Source organism: Paramisgurnus dabryanus, chromosome 5, assembly GCF_030506205.2.
Source record: "Paramisgurnus dabryanus chromosome 5, PD_genome_1.1, whole genome shotgun sequence".
NCBI classification, from domain to species: Eukaryota; Metazoa; Chordata; class Actinopteri; order Cypriniformes; family Cobitidae; genus Paramisgurnus; species Paramisgurnus dabryanus.
The window spans coordinates 31679884-31700528 of record NC_133341.1 but is presented as its reverse complement, the minus strand read 5'-3'; the positions used below and the strand labels follow the sequence as shown (position 1 = coordinate 31700528).

At 35.1% G+C, this 20645-nt stretch overlaps 1 protein-coding gene across 2 annotated transcripts in view; it reads left to right on the top strand.

The window, feature by feature from the left end:
• Positions 1-11318: 11318 nt before the first annotated feature.
• fubp3 (far upstream element (FUSE) binding protein 3) overlaps positions 11319-20645 on the top strand; it is a 34699-nt gene continuing 25372 nt past the window's right edge. For both annotated transcript variants that reach the window (XM_065251033.1, XM_065251032.1), the window contains exon 1: positions 11319-11479. In XM_065251033.1, coding sequence (XP_065107105.1) covers positions 11384-11479 — 96 coding nt within the window. In that variant the 5' untranslated portion in view covers positions 11319-11383. The remainder of the gene's footprint in view (positions 11480-20645) is intronic.

The following is a 20645-nucleotide window of genomic DNA, read 5'->3' as shown; positions in this document are numbered from 1 at the left end:
GCAGTTTCATCCGCATCTACCTGTTAGCGGAGGTATGACAGCATCGCGACCCGTCCAGGTGAATTAATGACCCGTGACCCCTCCTCAATTATGACTCATTAACCTCTGCCTTCAGGGATTCGGGGACACAATAGGAAGACATGAGAATTTAAGAGTTACCATTGAAAACCAAACCTGATGGCTTTATTCTGCTGTCTGTCACCGTCTAACAGTCAATATCAAACAAAGAGCGCCTCTGTTCTGATACACGCTCACAGATTGAACTCAAAGCAACTATTTCCTACGCTTTGTGTCGTTGTCAAGAAGAATTACTTTGTTGGTTTATGTTAGGTGTATAGAAGAATGTATCAGTATCCACCATAGTAAGTTAATACTGTATGTGTGCTCCATCAAAAATTTTCACCTGCTACTATCGTCAGAATTGAAAGATAATGGTGGTTAACACCAGATTCTACAGTTTTACTATAGTATCAAAACTATGTTTTATTGTGCACAAAGCATGCCTCTCCTCAAAGTTTCATGTATGTCTAAACAAATCTGAAGGTTAACAACTTGTTGTTCAAATTTTGAATTATGAAAAAAGTCATGAGGTATAAAAATTACCATGTAAAAAGTAGGGCGGTCAAAAGATTAATCGCGATTAATCGCATACAAAATAAAAGTTTGTGTTTGCATAATATATTTGTGTGTGTATTGTGTGGAATTATTTGTATACATAAATACATGTAGAAATGTAAGAAAATTTTATTTATGCACAATTTTATTAATTTATATATAAAATGTATAAAAATCTAAATATATATATATATATATATATATATATATATACACACACATGTACATTTTCTTAAATACATAAATGCATGTGTGTGTATTTATATATAAAAAATAATTACACACAGTGCACACACATAAATATGCAAAAACAGGCTTTTATTTTGTATGCGATTAATCACGATTAATCTTTTGACAGCCCTAAGTAAAAAGTTGGATCATCTTAAATAATTTACGGAGCCCCTAAGGGGACATGGAGCAAAAATTAAATAAAGTTTGGTTTCACACATTCGCACGTGAAACTTTCATGTGAACACGCAAAACTAAACTTAAAAAAAATTCTGCACATGAAGGTTTCGCGTGAGCACATGAAAGTTTCACGTGAGCACATGAAACTAAACTTTACATTTTTTTACTCCAATATCACCTTAGGGCCTCGGTAAATAATTACTTAAATTGAAAAAATTTAGTTTGTAAGTAAAAATTTAAGTTGAAAAAACTTAAATTGAATTTTTGTTGTTTTTATGTGAAAAATTTAAGTTGAAAAAAAGTTACACAAAGTGCACAAACTTAATTATGCAAAACCAGACTTTTATTTTGTTAATCACGATTTTTCAGTTTTTCAGTGAAAAATTTAAGTTGAAAAAACTTACATTGAAACAAATTTAGTTTTTAAGTCAAAATTTTAAGTTGAAAATGTTTTTTTCAACTTAAAATTTTCACTCAAAAACTAAATTTCTTTCAATTTAAGTAATTATTTAAGATTATCCAACTTTTCACTTTTTACTAGGGCTGTCAAAAGATTAATCACATACAAAATAAAAGTCTGTTTTGCATAATTAAGTGTCAGCACTGTGTGTTATTATTTTTTATATATAATTACACACACATGCATGTTTGTATTTAAGAAAATGTAATTGTTACCAATTAAATTATTTTTTTATTTGATCCAGCTCTTCACTTTTTACAATGTATAACCCATTATATTTGTATGGGTAGAGATATGTGACCTTAAATGAAATTTGATTTTATGCATGCATGCTTTTGATGCTGTTTTTTTGCATCTCGAGTTCTTCATTTGATATTTCTCATGAGAGGAGTCAGGCATGATGTCAATCATTCACCGTCAGTCGTGTTAACCTGAGAAGCCACCTGCCTCCTGCTCACCTGCGTCTTTCGGGCGGCACGACTCGCCGATCTTTGTTCTGCACATTAGACGTCCCGAAAGCAGAGGAACAATGGCTGCAGGGCCTTTATTAACGTCAATTATAGTAACCCAAGACCTAAAGCGGGCCCCTGCAGCTCGATGGAGGCCCCTTTTATTGTTGCAATTAAGGGTCTGCTGACAATTATATGAAATCTTAAGGTTTATTTGACGTATAGGAACTAACATATCTTGCGTTTGAAGACATTGCGTTCCCATCTCTGAGAGGCATTCGACTGAAAATCGACATGATTTACGATGAAATTGGTGAGAATAGTGATGAGAATCTGTTATTGTACGCTTAGATTCACCTTCAGGATGTCGATGTTTCTGCGATGAAGCAGTTAAGATGCTCTGGAGGGTTTGATCTACTGGCTAATGGCTCTGAGGTCATAATCTCACAACTCGGATCTGTTCTGTCTATGGATTTATTACACTCGGACACGATCGTTAGACTGGTTTAAAAGGCTGTTTAAGGCGTGCAGTGAGACTCTTGACTTTACACAGAAACTCCAGCATATCTATCGCTTATTAGCATTAGGGATTTGAGCAAACTTCTTACCGTAAGTTTTTAAGGTCAGGGCGTAGCTCCGACCTTCTTAGCACTTGAAGCTTGTCAAGATGTCTGATTTTGACAATGAAACTAAACTAAATCTCAAACTTGCATGGCATGGCAACCATTTGGCCAAAATTACATTTTGGTAACGCCACTGTTTATTAATCGCATCGAGTTTATTATCATTCACACTCATTAGTATTGGAGTATTTGTTTGCCATTCGATTTCTGTTTTTCCTGCGATGTTGTGTCTCCAGACGTCTGTTCCTGTCAGAGGGCAAAACCTGCCCCCCTCTCCGATCTATAAAAACAGATGGGGGGCCATTACCTTCAAAGCTGTTCTGTCTTTGTTTCCGGCTTTGCGCGTGATAAAATATTGATGGAAAAATAGAAATATTTTGCCTCCTGCTTAATGTTGCCCATCTGAGGGGGGGGGGTTAATGACCGATTGAGACCCCCGATCTCATGTTACTTGAGCTGTAGCCATGAATGGGCTTTCACACGAACCCTGTGGAGTCGTGCACTCAATCGATAGCTTTTTATCAGAGCGCATGCACTACTTTACCAAACTCGACCAGAGACAGAGGCCTTATTGTAGACGCATTTTTTATCTTTAGGATATTCTTATAGCATGCAGATGCGGAACATTGAAGTGATAAAACTGTGTTTTAGTGATTGCACACGAATGTTTATCTGTTTTGGCGCTCACTGAAAGGTTAAGTCTGGCTTCTTCTCCTCATTTTTCAGGTGGCAAAAAGGATGAAAGTCATAGATCAAAGTTCATCTCCAGGGTTCGACCTGTTCATCTGAATCAATATATTTGTTTTCTCTCAGTGATCGTCTCTCCAGAGGTCTCGTGATGTCTTTCGATTAGTTTTCTGTAATAGGTGCTAAAGCCGATGAGTTTGAGCAGGTGTCTCGCCGTCATCTGCCTTTAAATGTTCTTTGGTCATCGATACTCACATTCTTCATATTTAAAATACTCAACACTCTTAAAAATAAAGGCCTTTAAAAAGATCCTCAGCGATGCCATAGAAGAACCATTTTTGGTTCCTTAAAGAACCATTCATTCAAAGGTTCAGAAAAGCTCAGTAGCATAGCATTAGCAGCACAAAATATCATGGGTTCGAACCCAGGGGACACACATGCTGATAAAAATGTACCTTGTATTAAGTTGCTTTGCATAAAATGTCTGGGAAATGCATAAATGTAAATGTACTATTTTATAATCAAACTTAATACAAAGACCCTTTTGTGAAATAAAAAGGTTGTTCAAAGGTTGTTTATGGAACCATTCAGCCAAAAAATTGTTCTTCTAGCATCATGAAGCACTTTTATTTTGAGGAGTATGCACACAGTTTTTAAGTTGTGCAATTATGATGTATTTGACTACTAAACCATAACACAAACTATGAGACTGAACATCTGATTTTGGTGCTGAAGCTAAATTTAAAGACCTCCTATGGTCTGATTCATGATTTTACATTTCCTTTGGTGTGTAAATGTGTATTAGTACATGTTAACGATATGTAAGGTACAAACCCCAAAGTAAACGATGATGTGAGTTATCGTCTAAAACATACATTTCTTTTCTTGGACTACAACAAACACACGGATTGTAGGCAACAGTTTACTTCCTGGGATTGGTGATGTAGACAAGACCGACATTATCAGAATTCCTCCCGCTTCAGACTCACAGCCTGTAAATTAACTCCTGTCAACATTGCATTGCATTGCATTGCCCGAATCTTTTAAACATGGTAAGGAGCGTTACAATTCCGGTATTCTATGGAAGGTATTTTTGGACTTTTTAAATTAATTAATTAAATGCTAAAATAATATAGAATAATATTCTTAATATAATTTATAAAATAATAAAAATCGCAAAATATGTCTTAAATTTGAAAATTAAATGCTAAAATAAAAATGAAAACATTAAATTAAATTATTACATTTACAACGTGATGAAGCATCATTCCGGAAAAATTAAATTAAATTGATGATTTGACATTTCATTTTCCATATAATCTTGAGGCAAGATTTTTTATTTTATTAAAATAAAAAGGCAAGCTTTTAAAGGAATCTGTAAATACATTTTTAAAAGGTTTTTTATTCATGCCCAAGCAATAATAGGGACAAAATTTAAATGTAAAGTTCAGTTTAAATTTTATGTTCTCTTTTATTTATTGATTTTCTTTTTCATTTTGGTTTTTATTTTCAACTTGTATGCAAATTCAATGTTAATCAGTGGGTGGGGTTTACTTGCTCAAAAAAAGGGGATTGGCTTAAGCAGTGTTGCCATCTCAGCGACTGTGTTACCAACTTAGCAACTTTATTGCTACATCTAGCGACTTTTAGACCCATTTAGACAAACTTTGCGACTGTTTGGATGAATCTTAACTTCACATCTGTACAGATGCCCACGAGTCCCGGGTGTCGCTGTCCCGGTGAAATGTGCACCTGGCCTCTACCCTCTGTGCATGGAGCTGGGCTGTGAACAACATTTAGACTGTACGAACTGACACGTGGATGATATGGAAAATGAAATCTCAAATCATCAATTTTATTTTTCAAATTGTCCGGAATGATGCTACAATTATTTCATGAAAATGAAATCATTTAATTAAATGTATTAATTTTTATTTTAGCATTTAATTTTCAAATTTAAGTCATATTTAGCGATTTTATTTTTTATTTTAGCATTTAATTATTTAATTTTAAAAAGTCCAAAAATACTTTCCGTAGTATTCAGGCCAATCACAACGTACAGATTAGCTGGCCAATCAGGAACATAGAGCTTTTCAAATCGATGAGTTTTGTACAAAATCAGTGCGTTTCAGGAAAGCAGGGATATCTGGAGCTACAAAAATGTGAAAAATTATGTGTTTTTTGAACCATAAACCATGCAAACACATTTTATTATACCAAATACACAAAATAACGTTGTTTTATTCTGTAAAGATAAAGATTTGTTAATGTTTAATGTTCATTTAACTTTGAACAAACTGTTGCCAGTAAATAACATACATTTAAAACTACAGTAATTTACTGCCAACAAACAGCTGCATATACACTAATATTTTACAGTGTATGAATTGTGTGCTTTGACAGACTTTTTCACTTAAACTTGAAATGAAATATAATTGAGAAAATCTTGATTGATGATAATGAAACGATTAAAAGTCAATCAAATGTAACAGTAGTCCTTATCATGATATCTATTGCATATTGCAACAGAAATGTTTTCTTGATGTTTCCTAGGAAGCTTTTAAGGGTGAAAAGCATCAGTCTGATGTGTGCATATGTTTTAAAATCGTGTTATTTTGAGCTGCATTTGCACAGAAGGCTTTCATCGCCCATCCAGATCCACCCACATTCGCTATAATCACCAGACAAGACTGAAAGAGAAGTCTGTTTCTCTCAGAGCATGCTGGGAGAAATGCACAAACAACAGCATTTACCTGTTATTACCTCGCCGTCACCAATACAATGACAAACACACACCTCCAACAGGTGAAGAGCGAGAGCGGGGCCGATAGAAAGAGAGGAATCGAGCAATAGTAGGACGAGGTCAAGCCGTCCCAGTCGAAACGCAGAAACAAGGGGAAACATCTGTAATTTTCACGGCAGGGCTTCGCTGTAATTGAGTTGTTGAAAGTGTCTGTAGCAGGAGGATTCGAGCAAAGTGTCCAGGGTTAGAAGCACACAAAAACAGAAAAACTGTGATTATGTGACTTTAGCTTTAGTTCTGTTAAAAGCATGGCAGTGGTTTCAAAGGCTCTGCTTGCAAAGTTGAGCACAAATAATCCAAAACTTGTTTGTTTTTAGTCCGAGTTTGTAGATCATTTTCTGAGTTTGGTTTAAAAAGAGGATCCGCATTTCTTCAAATTAATTTTGAATGAAACTTATAGGACAAAATTTGAAGATTAAGGCATTTGTATTTTGATATTACTTTTATATTTTACATAGATCTAAAGATTATTGACCTCACTGTTAAAAAATGTCTGTAGAAATTACCGTATTCATGGCAGCTGTTTGCCAATAACTTACTGTAGATTTAAATTGATGTTATTCATGGCAACAGTTTGTTCACAGTTAAATGAACATTAAACATTAACAAGTCTTTATCTTTACAGAATAAAACTAAAATAACAGCCTCATGCAAAGCATTCTGGGAACCAGAAATAACTTTGAACAAACTGTTGCAGTAAATAACATGCATTTAAATCTACAGTAAGTTACTGGCAAACAGCTGCATAAATACAGCAATTTCTTTTACAGTGAAATAGTAGTTAAAGAACATTGTATCTCATATCTTTTGCTTGTATCATCTACTGTAAAGTTGCTTTGCTGCAGTGCAAAAGTTTATAAAGCACAAAATAAAAATAAATAAATTTTTATTGAACATGTTTCTCTTGTGTCACTGTGGACTGTGGGTTTTTACTAGGTTTACACTTGCAAAATAAAAAATATAAATAGAAAATGGATTAATATGATAATAAAATTATTATTGATCACTCATGCACACCTTTATTCCCAATTTTACCTGCAGGGGGCACTGAAAAAATGATTTATTGAATTTACTCATTTTTTTTAAGGTAAGTGGTTGCAATAAAATTATTTAAGCTACATTTAAACAAAAAAGATTAGTAAAGTAAAATAAAATATAAAACTTTTGTTTAAATGTAGCTTAAATAAATTGATTGCAACCACTTACCTTAAAAAAATTGAGTAAATTCAATGAATCATTTTCTTTAAGTGGGTGTATTAAATTCAAAAGGATAGTTGCAAATGCAAATTCTGTCATCATTTACTCGCCCTCATGTTGTTACAAATCTGTATAAATGTCTTTGTTTTGCTGAACACAAAGGAAGATATTTTGAGCAATGTTTGTAACCAAATCGTTTTTGAGGACCATCGACTTCCATAGTATTTTTCTTTCCTGCTATGGAAGTCAATGGTGCTTTTAATTCATGCTTCATTACAAATATCTTCCTTTGTGTTCAGCAAACCACATAAATGTATACAGGTTTGAATAAACTTGTTTTTTTGGGGGGGTGAACTATCCCTTTAAAGCAAAATTAACAAGAACCAATATTTGACTTCCACACAATGACTTTTTTTGTTATTTTATTTATTTATCCGTTTGATTGAGATTGTTTTATATTAAAGGGGACATGAAAAATATGACTGCACACTCACTTGCAAAAAGTTTATTTCACCAACATTTTGGCCCAAAGCTGATATAATAAAGGAGACATAAAATGAAAATCTGACTTTTTCCACTTTTTTTTTTTAAGTGCTTTAATTGGGTCCCCAGTGCTTCTATCAACCTAGAAAGGCGAAAAGATCAACCCAGTAGCTTCAATTCACTGCAAGCATGTGAAAAAATAGCTCATTGAAATTTTTCTCCCCTTGTGATGTCAGAAAGGGATAATACCTCCACTTAATCTGCACTGCACACGGCACTGCCATTTTAGTGCAGAGATAAGCTCATTTGCATTTTAAACTCAAAACTGCAAATTTTTGCTCACACCTACAAAGTGATAATTTTAACATTTTATAATAAATTATATATATGGTATTTTGAGCCAAAACTTTACATATGTACTCTGGGGACACCAAAGATTTATTTGACATCTTAAAAAAGTCTTATGAAATGTCCCCTTCAATGTAAGGGTGTGGTTTAGACAAGTAACATCTGTGAACGAAGTAAAATGAAACATTAATACAAGAATAGCAGGTAAAATAAGGATTCAAACAAAAGTCAGTTAATGAATTATATGAAACTGCTGTTCAGAGAAAAGCTTTGGCCATAACAGGAGACATAACACCCATGCTTTTAAATTACTGCCAAACACCAAAGTCATCTGAAGCAATGTATAAACAATCTTTTGTACCAAATGCAATAGGTTTTTTTCTGAACGAGGGATAAGCATTGTGATTATTTTAGCTTACATGTGAAGTAAATGCTGTGTTTGTTGTATGAAATATGTTAACTGTGTGTTGATTGTATCAAGGCCAAAAGGCCAAAGACCAATTTTCAGCAAAGGCTGGACAAGTACAACAAACAAAAAAGACCACAATAACTTTAATGATTGCTACTGCTGTTAATCCGTATAAAGGAATATGTCAAAATTACTTTTACATTTTTATATGACTACATACACCAAGTTTTTTTTGTATATACCCATTGTATCTGGATGGAAACTGTGTTACTTTTTGTAAGATATATCATCAATATCTAATGATATGTTTAAAAACAGCTTGAATTGTTTTGGTGGGTCATATATCTTGTGCGGTGTTAAAGCATGCATTGTATATCATTAGTCTGTGTATTTCACACAGGATAAAAACATTGTTTGATAAACATTTTTGACACATTTTACCGTTCTGACACATTTTGTCTGTTCAAACTCTCTAGGAAGCCAAAGAGATACAGGTTTCCTTTAGTTCTTGTGCAGCTGTCCTAAACCTAAGAGTAACTTATAGACTTTGTAAAATCAACCTGACACAGCTCACAGCTGTAGAAACAAAATGATTATTTATGAAGTTGAATTAGCAGATCCTGCAGACATTGATATTTGATCAGGTCTTTTTGTTTTAACTGCTTGCAGAAGTCCCAACGATTCCCGATACACTTTCACACCCTGTGCACTTCACACCTGCTTCAGATGATCTCAAATCTCTCAGCCTTTCATGCTAAAATTGCACATATGCATATATTTCTGTCCAGCATCTGCGCGTGAGATCACTGACTGTGTTAGACCTCTGTTTCATTTAGACATGTGAAATCTAGCGTTACACGTCACCTTTCCTTGCTACAATCTCTTACTTGTAAACATGTTTTTGTAAACTGCACTTTATGTTAACTCCTTAACAAAATGTTAATGCTCTCTCATTTGCATCTGTTAGATGAATGTAAATATAAACAATAACAGTCTTTGATTTAGCCAAGTGGGGTTGGTAAACTGGTGGACTGATGTAATTAAATACTGTATATTATATATAGCAATATATAATGAAATAAGAATAAACAATTGTATAAAATAGTTTTAAACAGGTTATAATTTATAACATTTTTGATTGTTTAAGAATTTGTGGAAGATTAATTCATATTAAAACCTGTACACATACCTGTCCATGTAAGGGTTTTGTCTTTTTCCCAAAAAATATAAATTGAATATTTGGTTAAAAACTAATTTATTTGTAAACTATTCTTTGATGAATCATAATAAGATAAAGATGCTAAATAAAGACAGCACGTTGTGTTACAGTCTGAAGTAAAAAATACATCCAAAAATCATACTGTATGCCATTATTCAACAGAAGCTATTTATAATATATCTACTTTTTTCTTTTTACATTTTTTTTTTTTGATAAACTATTGCTGCATTTTTCCCATGATCTCTTATTTTGTTCATACTTTTTAAAGATGCATTCCTGCCAGATATAGGCTACCTTAGACTTATACTTCATGTCACAAACATTATGCCTGTCTTTCGGCCAGGACCAATTTGCATAAGCAACTCTAAAATTGGTGGCAATTTTAATATCTTTAACTTCTGGTCTGCCAGCACAGATGTTTCTGCCAGATGTTCTCCGATGAAGGAGCTCATCACAACCCGTTCAACATCAACAGTATCACATTGAGGTGAAAAATGCTTCCTATACAGAACAACCAGCACACTTTACATCAGCAGGCTTGGTCCTTTTAAACATGGGATACATTTATGTTTGCTATATTTTTACAATGATATATTTTAAAGAAAGACTAAATAAGGAATGGATGACAATATTCTTCATAGTTTTTTATTTATAGGGTCAGTTATTAAGAAAACATCTAATACCATGAAGATTAAAATAGATTAAAACATTAAAATAATTCATTAATACTTATATATTGGCATGTAAAATACTAATTTAACAGTAATTAATTAATTATTAAAATGTATTGACAAGAAGTTATGGCAAATCACACTTATTAAAATTTGATATAAGAATAATTAAAATACACATAAAAATACCTGCTTATAACTAAATTGTTGGATAAAGTCAATCTTATTTTATCATTACGAGTTAACTTATACCTAATTGGTGAAGCAAGTAATTAATAAATATGCTATAATTAAAAAAATATTATTCAAATTAAATGATGCGGAAACAAGATAGATAACTATTGAGTATGTTTGCCAGTAAAATAAAAATACCTTTAATAACTCAATCTGTTAAATACAATGAACTGAATAGTAAATAAAAATAAATATTACATAACTTTGAAGGTGAAACAAAAAGCAAAGTGTTCGCCAATAATATAAAACTCAATTTTCAAGATATTATTATAAAAGTGAATTATATAAAATATAAATATATAAAATATTTATCAAATATAAAAACGTGTATTAATAGGCTAATTGATATTCAGTAGGTTAAATATGTTCAGCAGAAAGTATGTTTATATTTCTAGTCATAAATATATTGACCACTTTGATCAATAATTTGTCAATAATATTAATAAAAAACAATAAACTATTTTAACTTAAACTAAATTACCTCAGTTGTAAGATCAAATGAACAATAAATGATAAAGTTGAATATTAAGATCTGCAGTAGTTATGTGGATTGTAGTGCTCAAGTGCAGAGTGAGCGAGTACACTACACTTACAAACTAGTGCACTTCATTAGACCTGCCTGAACTCTCCAGGGCAGAAGCACGTGCGCGAAATCTCGCGGAATCTCGTGGCTGTGTGCAGTCTCGCGTTGCTTCCGCTCTCGTTTCCTGTTCCGGGGTCGGTAGTGTGCGCTGCGTGTGTGTTTATGTGCGTGTGTGTGTTCGCGTGTGTGTGACGATGATGATGGCGGAGTTGGTGCAGGGACAGGCCTCTGTGGCACAGCCCGGGATGAAGGCGGACGGATTCACGGACCCGTTTCACCGCGCGCGACAGGTGCGTTTGCGTCTTCGTGAATGAGCGCGCGTCGGCGTGCGTTTCATTTTTCATGTTTGTGTGTGTGAATGCGTGTTTGTGTGTGTGTAGCCTGTTAGCTGCGGCTGCAGGAGCTTTAAAACTCCAGCACACATACACGCGCGCGCACACTCGTGCCCAGATTAAGGCCACAAACTCAACAAGCCTTAAAACACAACTCCCGACCGCGTTGACAAGAACTTTTTGCCTCTTGTTGAATCGAGAAACTGCGAAAAGCGGCAAACCACTGCAACCTGTTGTTGTCATGAACGAGCCCTCGAAACTTTAAAAACGCGACGCGTCGCGTTCGTCGCGCGCGTTGACAGTTGTGTTAAAGCAAACGCGCGTGTGTAGTGAGTCGATCGTGTGCTCGTACCAGTTTTATAAGTGAACGACTTAAACTCTCAATTTGTTTGTGGGTTTTCATGACAAATAACACTAGTGTTTTTCAACCGCAAATGTATCAGAAAGTCACACATGTGGACTGCTGTAACACTTTATTACTTATATTCTCATTGTAACGTTTGAAAATAGTCATATTGAAGTTATATAAAGTACATATGCTAAAATGAGCACGTGTACTTTTAGTACTTATACATTTACGATCATTGCAAACTACAACTTGTAGTCATGATCTTGGTTTTGGGCCTAGTTCCAGCAACGAAAGGGTTAAATATAATTTCAGAGCCTTTGTACATTTAAATAGTTACATTCTTTAAACATTTTCATTAAGTAAACATTTGCACTAAGTATTGTAAACATTATATATTTGCTACAACAATCACTTGTAGTCATGATCTTGGTTTTTGGCCTAGCTACAGTAACGCAAGGGTTAAATATAGTACAGTTGCTGAGATGAGCACTTTTGGTACAGTAGTCTTGAGTTTAGTATTGAAAACACTTGACTGTATTAGTATATCTGCTGTGATGTTAGCTATGTTTTTTTCAGTTGATTTACAAGGAATAGTTAACTCGTATATTCTCATAATTTACGTGCCCCCATGCCATTCCAGATGAAAATGACACATAATCTTATAATAAACTACAGTTGTGTTATCTCGATGGCTTTTAATCGCATTGGTTCTTGTCGTCTTGTGGTGACACATGCATAAGATAACTAGTCATGAGACGCACTGAGAACCAATGAGATTCAATCTTATCTACACGCCGCTATATTCGAATCAAGCACTTCAGTCAGCTTTAAGGATGGTTCACGTTGTAATGTTAACGATAACTATATTAGTGTCCACACCACCAGACAATAATGATAACTTTCTGCTAATTCGCTCGTGAGGCACAGTACTCATGCAAATCATTTACCTTTAATGACATTAACTGATATTGCATATTTCGTTTAAAGGAAAACACCACAATTTTTCATTATTTTACTTTGTTCTTACCTCAGCTTAGACAAATTAATACATACCTATTTTTTTTCAATGCGTACACCTAATCTTTGTACAGCGCGTTGTGAATGTGTTAGCATTAAGCCTAGCCCCATTCATTTCTTAGGATCCAAACAGGGATGAATTTAGAAGCCACCAAACACTTCCATGTTTTCCCTATTTAAATACTGTTACATGAGTAAGTATGGTGGCACAAGATAAAACGTGGCGATTTTTTTTTTTAAGCAGATGTTTTTAAATCGCATTGGTTCTTGCTCGTCCGTGGCATACCTATAAAGCATACCTTTAATTTCAGCCTTACAGTAAAAAAATATATCACGTGTAAATGTTTAAATATAGAGTGAAATCTATAAATTAAGGTTAATTAGGAATGTCTATAGGAGAGTAACATAATATTTCAATGTAAAGACTAAAGCTGACCTTTGCATAAAATAACCAAAGAGACGCAAGCCATGAAATCCACATACATGTGAAATACATCTCTGTAAAATACTGAGACTTTTGGGCCATAATTTACCTTTTTGCCATATTAGGTGTATATTACAAACAAATTAAGAGTTATTAAATATCCTGGCTCTGGCTGTATTGGCATTAAATAATACCCAGTTTTTTAAAGCTCTAAAAGAAAGTCATTTATACGACTCCAGTGGCTTAATAGTTGTTTTCTTAACTCTTTCCCCGCCAGCATTTTTTATAATTTTCAAAAAGTTTAATGCCTTCCAGAAAATCTTCTTATTTTAATATGTAATATATAAAAATATATCAAATGAAAGATCAGACCCTCTGCTTTCAAACAAAAAACACTGTTTTATCCTATCTTCATTTGTTTTCTTTTAATCACCTGTCAAATACGGCTAGATTCCTTCAAAAATACCAAATTTATATAATTGCATTTTTGTAAAGGACATTAGTTAGAGATCAGATTCAGAGCGATGATTAAAACATACAGGTTTTACTGTTTTTGTTTCAGTAAATGCATCAGTGTTTTATAAGTTTGGTAAGAGCACCACTCAGTGGATAATCGGGGAAATATGGATTGGCGTAAAAACTCGTCAATGGCAGGGAAGTATTTTCTCTTAAAGAGTAACTAAACCCTAAACCAACTTTTTTTGGTAAATGAACTGTAAGAATGATGCTTAATTAGTGCTGTTCATTGATTTTAGTAAGTTTTTTGACATTTGGATATAAAGTGTTTCAAGACTACAATATATGGTGTAAAAACGTCTGAGTGCTGCCCTCTTCAGGTTGAACGGTGGCTACTGCAGTTTAATTTTCCTATTGGATGTTGTTGGGTCCAAAAAATGACTCGTGACGTAAGCAGGTTCAAGCTCACCACGCCCTTGTTACGATCTCACCACACACTTGGTACGAGCTTAGTTCATCCCCTCTATCTCCGTTGGGATCTGCCCACTTTTCTTGCATTTTTCAAATATTGCCAGTGGGTGGAGTCAGGCTCTGACCAGGGGTTTAGTTACGCTTTAAAGGGGATATTTCACAAGATTTTTTAAGATGTCAAATAAATCTTTGGTGTCCCCATAGCACATATGTGAAATTAAAGCTTAAAATACCATATAGATAATTAATTATATCAAGTTTAAATTTTTTCACTTTGTAGGTGTGAGCAAAAATGTGCTGTTTTAGGGTGTGTCCTTTAAAATGCAAATGAGTTGATCTCTGCACTAAACTATTTTTTCACATGCTTGCAGAGAATGGTTTACCAAAACTAAGTTACTGGGTTGATCTTTTTCATATTTGCTAGGTTGATAGTAGGGCTGGGTATCGATTCAGATTTTCCAGATCGATTCAATTTCGATTCACAAGCTACCAAATCGATTCGATTTCGATTCTCGATTCAATTTTCGATTCTGGTTCTCGGACCGGTTTTTATACTCTATTCAACTCAATGAATATAGATTTAATACAAATACTAAATTAATAAAAAGAACAGTGAACAGCAGGTTACAAGTGGGTAATTAATAAAATAGACGAAGCACCTGAAACCGTCATTTTAAGCACTGTATGAATGAATGACAGGCTTGCCTCTTGCTCCTTGGTAACATTGCGCTAGGCAAAAAAAGAGGGTGACATCTAGTGAAGAAGACTAGTAATTCGATTAACGTTAATCTTTCGTTCAATGTTTGCAGAAATAAATATGAAAGAAAAAAAATCGATTCTGCTCTTTGAGAATCGATTCTGAATCGACTACGTAAAAAAAACGATTAATCGAAAAATCGATTTTTTTGCCCAGCCCTAGTTGATAGAAGCACTGGGGACCCAAATATAGCACTTAAACATGAAAAAAGTCAGATTTTCATGATATGTCCCCTTTAATTGACGAGAAAACTTGTCAATGGTGGGGAAAGAGTTAAGGGGCCAATAAGTTTTGTATTTATTATTAGCGAGTTGGTATTTATTTGTCACATCACGTTTGAATGTAAACGCATCTGGATTAAAAATGGCTACACGCCAACTCTACTTTGGTACGTAAGACGATTATTGGTTCCTACACGTTTTGTGGCTGAATATTTCGTCACAACGGATAAGACGACTAGGGGAGGTTTCCCAGACAGAGCTTATCCAAGTCCCAGACTAAAATGCATATTTGAGCTTCCTTAATTTAAAAACATCTTACACTGACATATCTTAACATATATCAGTGCCATTGTTTTGTCTCAAGATGCACACCACTGTTGTTTTTTGTAAGGTTTATTTGTAAAAACTACTTAAATTTCCTAATATAACTAAGGCCTAGTACTGGATTCATCTTAAACTTGTCCAGGAAACCGCCCCCTAGTGTTTACAATCAAACTTGATGCGCCAGGATATAATTTTATTTATGACTCCGTGTTCGACTGCAGAAAGAAAGCCATAAATACTCTAAAATATATGGGTTATTTTTACCCATACTGGGTAAATATTGGACAGAACACATGCTGGGTTTAAAATGTTGTTATGCAACCATGGGTTATAATAACCCAGCAGTTGGGTTAAAACAGTGGTCACCAACCCTGTTTCTGGAGATCATCTTTCCTACAGAGTCAATCAAACACACCTGAACCTGCTAATCAAGCTTTTCCCAGCTACCCAAAAATTACAGGTGTGCTAAAGCAGGCTTGGATCTAAAGTCAGCAGGAGGGTAGATCTCCAGAAACAGGATTAGTGACCACTGAGTTAAAATAAGCCAACATTAGATCAATTTTAACCTAGCGGTGTGTTCTGTCCAATATTTACCCAGCATGGGTTAAAAATAATTATAGTCATTTTTGAATGTGCACCTAGGATTATATTAAAGTGACTTAATTATGGGTAATTTTTTCAACATTTAAAAAAAGTATTTTAAATGCAGATAATAAAACATTCAGAATACTCCAGAAGAGAAGCTGTAGGGTTGTCGTGCCTAAATCTTTGCATCTCATTACTTTATTCGTAAGGGGAAAACGTCCAATAGCCAGTTACACAAAATGTTAGCACACGTTTGTTATTTCCTATGAAATGCACAGCCTCATTGCTTTATTCTTCATAGATTTTGTATTTTTTTTCTTTATATATAAATAAAATAACCAAACCGTTATACACATTATGTTATCTTCAGCTGTTGCATGTTTACTGTTGTCAATATATCAGTGTTTAAATAGGGCTGGGCGGTTTTACAGATTATATTTTTCCAATTAATTCGAATTAACTTTTTGACAACAGACTGTAAAAAATATGGACGTGGTGTCCGTGACGTCACTCGTTGGTTTGTAAAGAGCTTTTTGAAGCCAATATTAGTAGGTGGTGCCTGCCTCGCTATCTTGGCTGCGCATCACCGCGCATCATTTGCAGATAATCGAAAATGGGTAAAAATGTGGGACGAGGGTAAAGCTAAGGTGGCTGGTTGCTAAAACCCACCCGCCTAGCTCGATTCTAGTGACAGCAGTGGCAGTTAACCCATCACTCAAGTGGCCACACCCTTAATTATGCAAAACTTTAAGACATAATATTATTTAAACAGATGAGTATCAAAAAATATTCACCCCCTCACAGTTGTCATGAAAGGCAAAATTAGCTATACAGACCAAAAACACTTTTTGTACCAGGCTGTAAACACATTATTTTTAACATGGGGCTCTATGGGAATTGACTCCCTTTTAGAGCCAGCCTCTAGTTGCCAGTAGATGAATTGCAGTTTAAGTCACTTCTGTATTGGCTTCATCAGAGAGATCGGAAGGTTGCCCCTCGGTTTTGACGTAATTTTAATTTTATTGATCTCTCTCCGCGTTCCCTCTTACGGGCTTATCATAGTTGTGCTTACGTCATACAGGGTAGTCGCGGCAGCGTAGGCTATGCATCGGTTTCCGTATATACTTCTGCATCGTTGTCGTCCGGGTCAATGTGCAAACACACATGTAGAGGCAGGATCCATGCGTGTAACCACAGTAGCAGCGTGACCGTCAATGAAGAAGCAGCTTCGCAAGTTTAACACACAAACGATGAAGAAACCGCAACTTGTTGTGTATGTTTTGAGAAGACCAGCAGTGATGGAAGTAAATGAACAGCGACTTTTGTTGGAGTTTGAGTGAAATCACTCCTCAACTCGGTCCATCTTTGTTCTCACCGTCGCAAACAGAACGCAGTTTTTTTACTTGACGGGAGGGGTTCTAGTAAACCAATCACAGCGCTTGCGGTCCGCGTAGAACTGACACGCTGTTAAAAATATGCAGAGGTGCACATTAGGCTACACAGAGGCTATGGATAACCTACGGATGTAAACCTTACGCACGACTTTAAATTGGACTTTAACTTCGTTCACGCTCTGTCCCTCAGCTCTTTTCTTCAAAAGCAACAAACAATGGTACAGATGCCTGAAACCATGACCTTAACCTCACGTGGCTGAATTATAGTCTGCGCTGACTGCATATATTTCAGTGCAGCTGCACTGTGTCTGCACAGAGATTGCTCGTCTGAATGAAATGCAACGTTTCGAGCAAACAATACAGTAAATTGCCTATACAAAACGTTTGTGGTGTCCTTGTTGGCCTTTTCTAGAAATGTATGATTCGCAGACTAAGAATGACTTTAAGAGATTAATTTGAATTAGAGCCCGACCGATATATCAGCATTTTCCAAACTATCGGTATCGGCATTCATAATGGCCCATAAATGAATATTAAAAAAAATTTGACGAAACAGGCTTCATCAGATTTCCTCACTGTTGGTGTTTTTGACAGAGTGCTCTGAACCAGTAGCTGCTGGTGGGGTCCAGATATAGGCGTCTAGCAACTGCCTAAGTCAAGTGATCAGCAATTTATATTTTGCTGTTGTTGTTATTTATCAGAACTTAACAGAATTTGTCTCCAGTTCTATTCAAAGTTATATTTATGAACCAAGTCTTTTAAAACTGGTAACTTTGATTTGGTTGTTGTTGTTTTTGTGTTTTTGTTCAAAGGCCTTTACGTTTCGTACCTTAAGTTTGTATTTTTATACATTTTATTTATCAGAACTTGAATATATTTTGATGTTCCTCTGTTCTGTTGTGACAATAAAAGAAACAAGTTTCTTTTTAAAATGCATTATAAAATTATTTTAGGGATGCACCGATACCGATAATGGTATCAGCTATTGGCCTCGATACCACATTTTCTAAAGTACTCGTACTCATTAAAAGTCCCCCGATACAGAGTTTACAACAAACTGGAAAACTAGTCCCTTGTTTTTTTGTAAAATTATATGACTAAAGCTGTTACCTGTAAATTTAAATCATTTTTTTTTATTAACTCTGTATCGGTATCGGTAAGTACTGAAATGCAAGTACTCGTACTCGTATTCCAAAAAAGTGGTATCGGTGCATCCCTAATTTTAGCTAAAACTCATAAATAACTACAAATAACTAATGTTAGGGAAATCTGTTAATGTTATTAATATCGGCCGATATATCGGATTTTAAAACCAACAAACATTTGTATCGGTATCGGCCTTCAAAATCCTTTATCGGTCAGGCTCTAATTTGAATGAATTATAAAAGAAGTCAATCATAGCATACATTATCCAAATAATTGATAGTTATTGATAAAGAAAAAATCGTATCAAATTTGAAACAAATCATAGGAGAATAACATAATTAAAGGTTTGAAAATATATTTTAGTGACTGAGGGTGAAGCACTGACCCAATCGGGAAAGTGATGATACTTTTGCTTACCCCGGGCCACCGAGCAGTCCTTTATGTTGAGCCCTGATTTGAATTAAAACTTTAGTTTTTTGTAACCAGATTTTCTTGCATCTTATAAAAATAATTGGAAGGAGAATGTTACTGCTGTATTATTGTAGTTGTTTTTTAAGTTTACATTTTTTGCCATATCTCCCAGCACTGTTTTAGCCGTATATATGTTTTTTAAACTACAAGCTCCTGTCACGTTTAATCCACAGCTGTAAGGAGCACATGCACAACTGTTTGGGCAACGGCCTCCATTTCGTAACATGTCAATCTTTATCTGAGCTCATGGCCTTGTACGCACACCCGGACACCTGTGGCAAGTTTTTCTCTGCCGCTGCACCGTCCACCCCTCCTGTTTAAAAGTGGGCCGGACGCCCTGTCCATTTAGCTTTTATCAACTCTGCTGGGGAAAAAAATAGATCTGGGCTTTCGTCCAGGATTTCAGGCCCATTTTACAGTCCGTGTGGAAAACATGTCGTCTCCGATGGTTTATGTTAACTGTGCCTTAGTATCTGATTTATCAGCCCATTATATTCTCTTTGAGAGAAATGACTGTTTATTTGTTTTCTTTCTGCCGATGTGCTTCTGATCGTGTTACGTAATCTCTGACTGATCGGCAGTAAAGATATGGCAGGTAAACGCGTGCATGACAGCGTTTGGTGAATTTCATTGCTGTCAACCAGAAAAAATCCTTGAAGGTGTCTAGTTAAAATCAAATCAGGGTAAGTTTATATAGTACATCATTGTACTGGTTGAAGTAAACAGTCTCGTTTACACGCCCGTAATGACACGCATTGTTGCGCTACTTTCCCTGTCCTGTTTTGCTAGGTGCTCGCATGAACACATGCTTGCATGCATGTTGCATCATGGGTAATATATGGACTGCTTCGTTTTCATTCCCTGTATACAGATTCTTATGATAGGGTTTCCTGTAAGCGGTAGAAAGACACGGATTTGTTTTTGCAATCTCACGTGTCACCTCTGTGACCAGTTGTTCGGCCAAATTCCTTCAAGCGCTGCGGCGTTTCAGTGGCGACTTTCCCATGGGGCACTCGTTTATCTGTGCAGTCACATAGCTGGCATTCCTTCCCAACATTCCCAAGAAAGAGGCTTTAGCTGGAGGGATCTCTCTCCCTCTCTCTTTCTCTCGTCTGTTATCTGCCATGTTGAGCTCTCACATACAAAAGTGTCCCTTATACTCAATTTCCCTAAAAGTCAAAGCTGAAAGATATACAGAAACGGCAGGAATATCATAAATGTTCATATCGTAATACACACAGCAATGGGTTGCAATAACTGAATGATTATAAAGGTGCATTGTGTAATTTTTAGGAGGATCTCTTGACAGAAATGCAATATAATACATAACTATATTATCAATAGTGTATAAAGACCTTACAAAATAAACTGTATTGTTTTTCTTACCTTAGAATGAGCCGTTTATCTAAATACTTGCATGAAAGTCACCATTTTGAGCAGCCATATTCCTACAATAGCCCTAAATGGACAAACTGCTCTATAGAGCGCGTTTTTTCACTAAATTGTCTT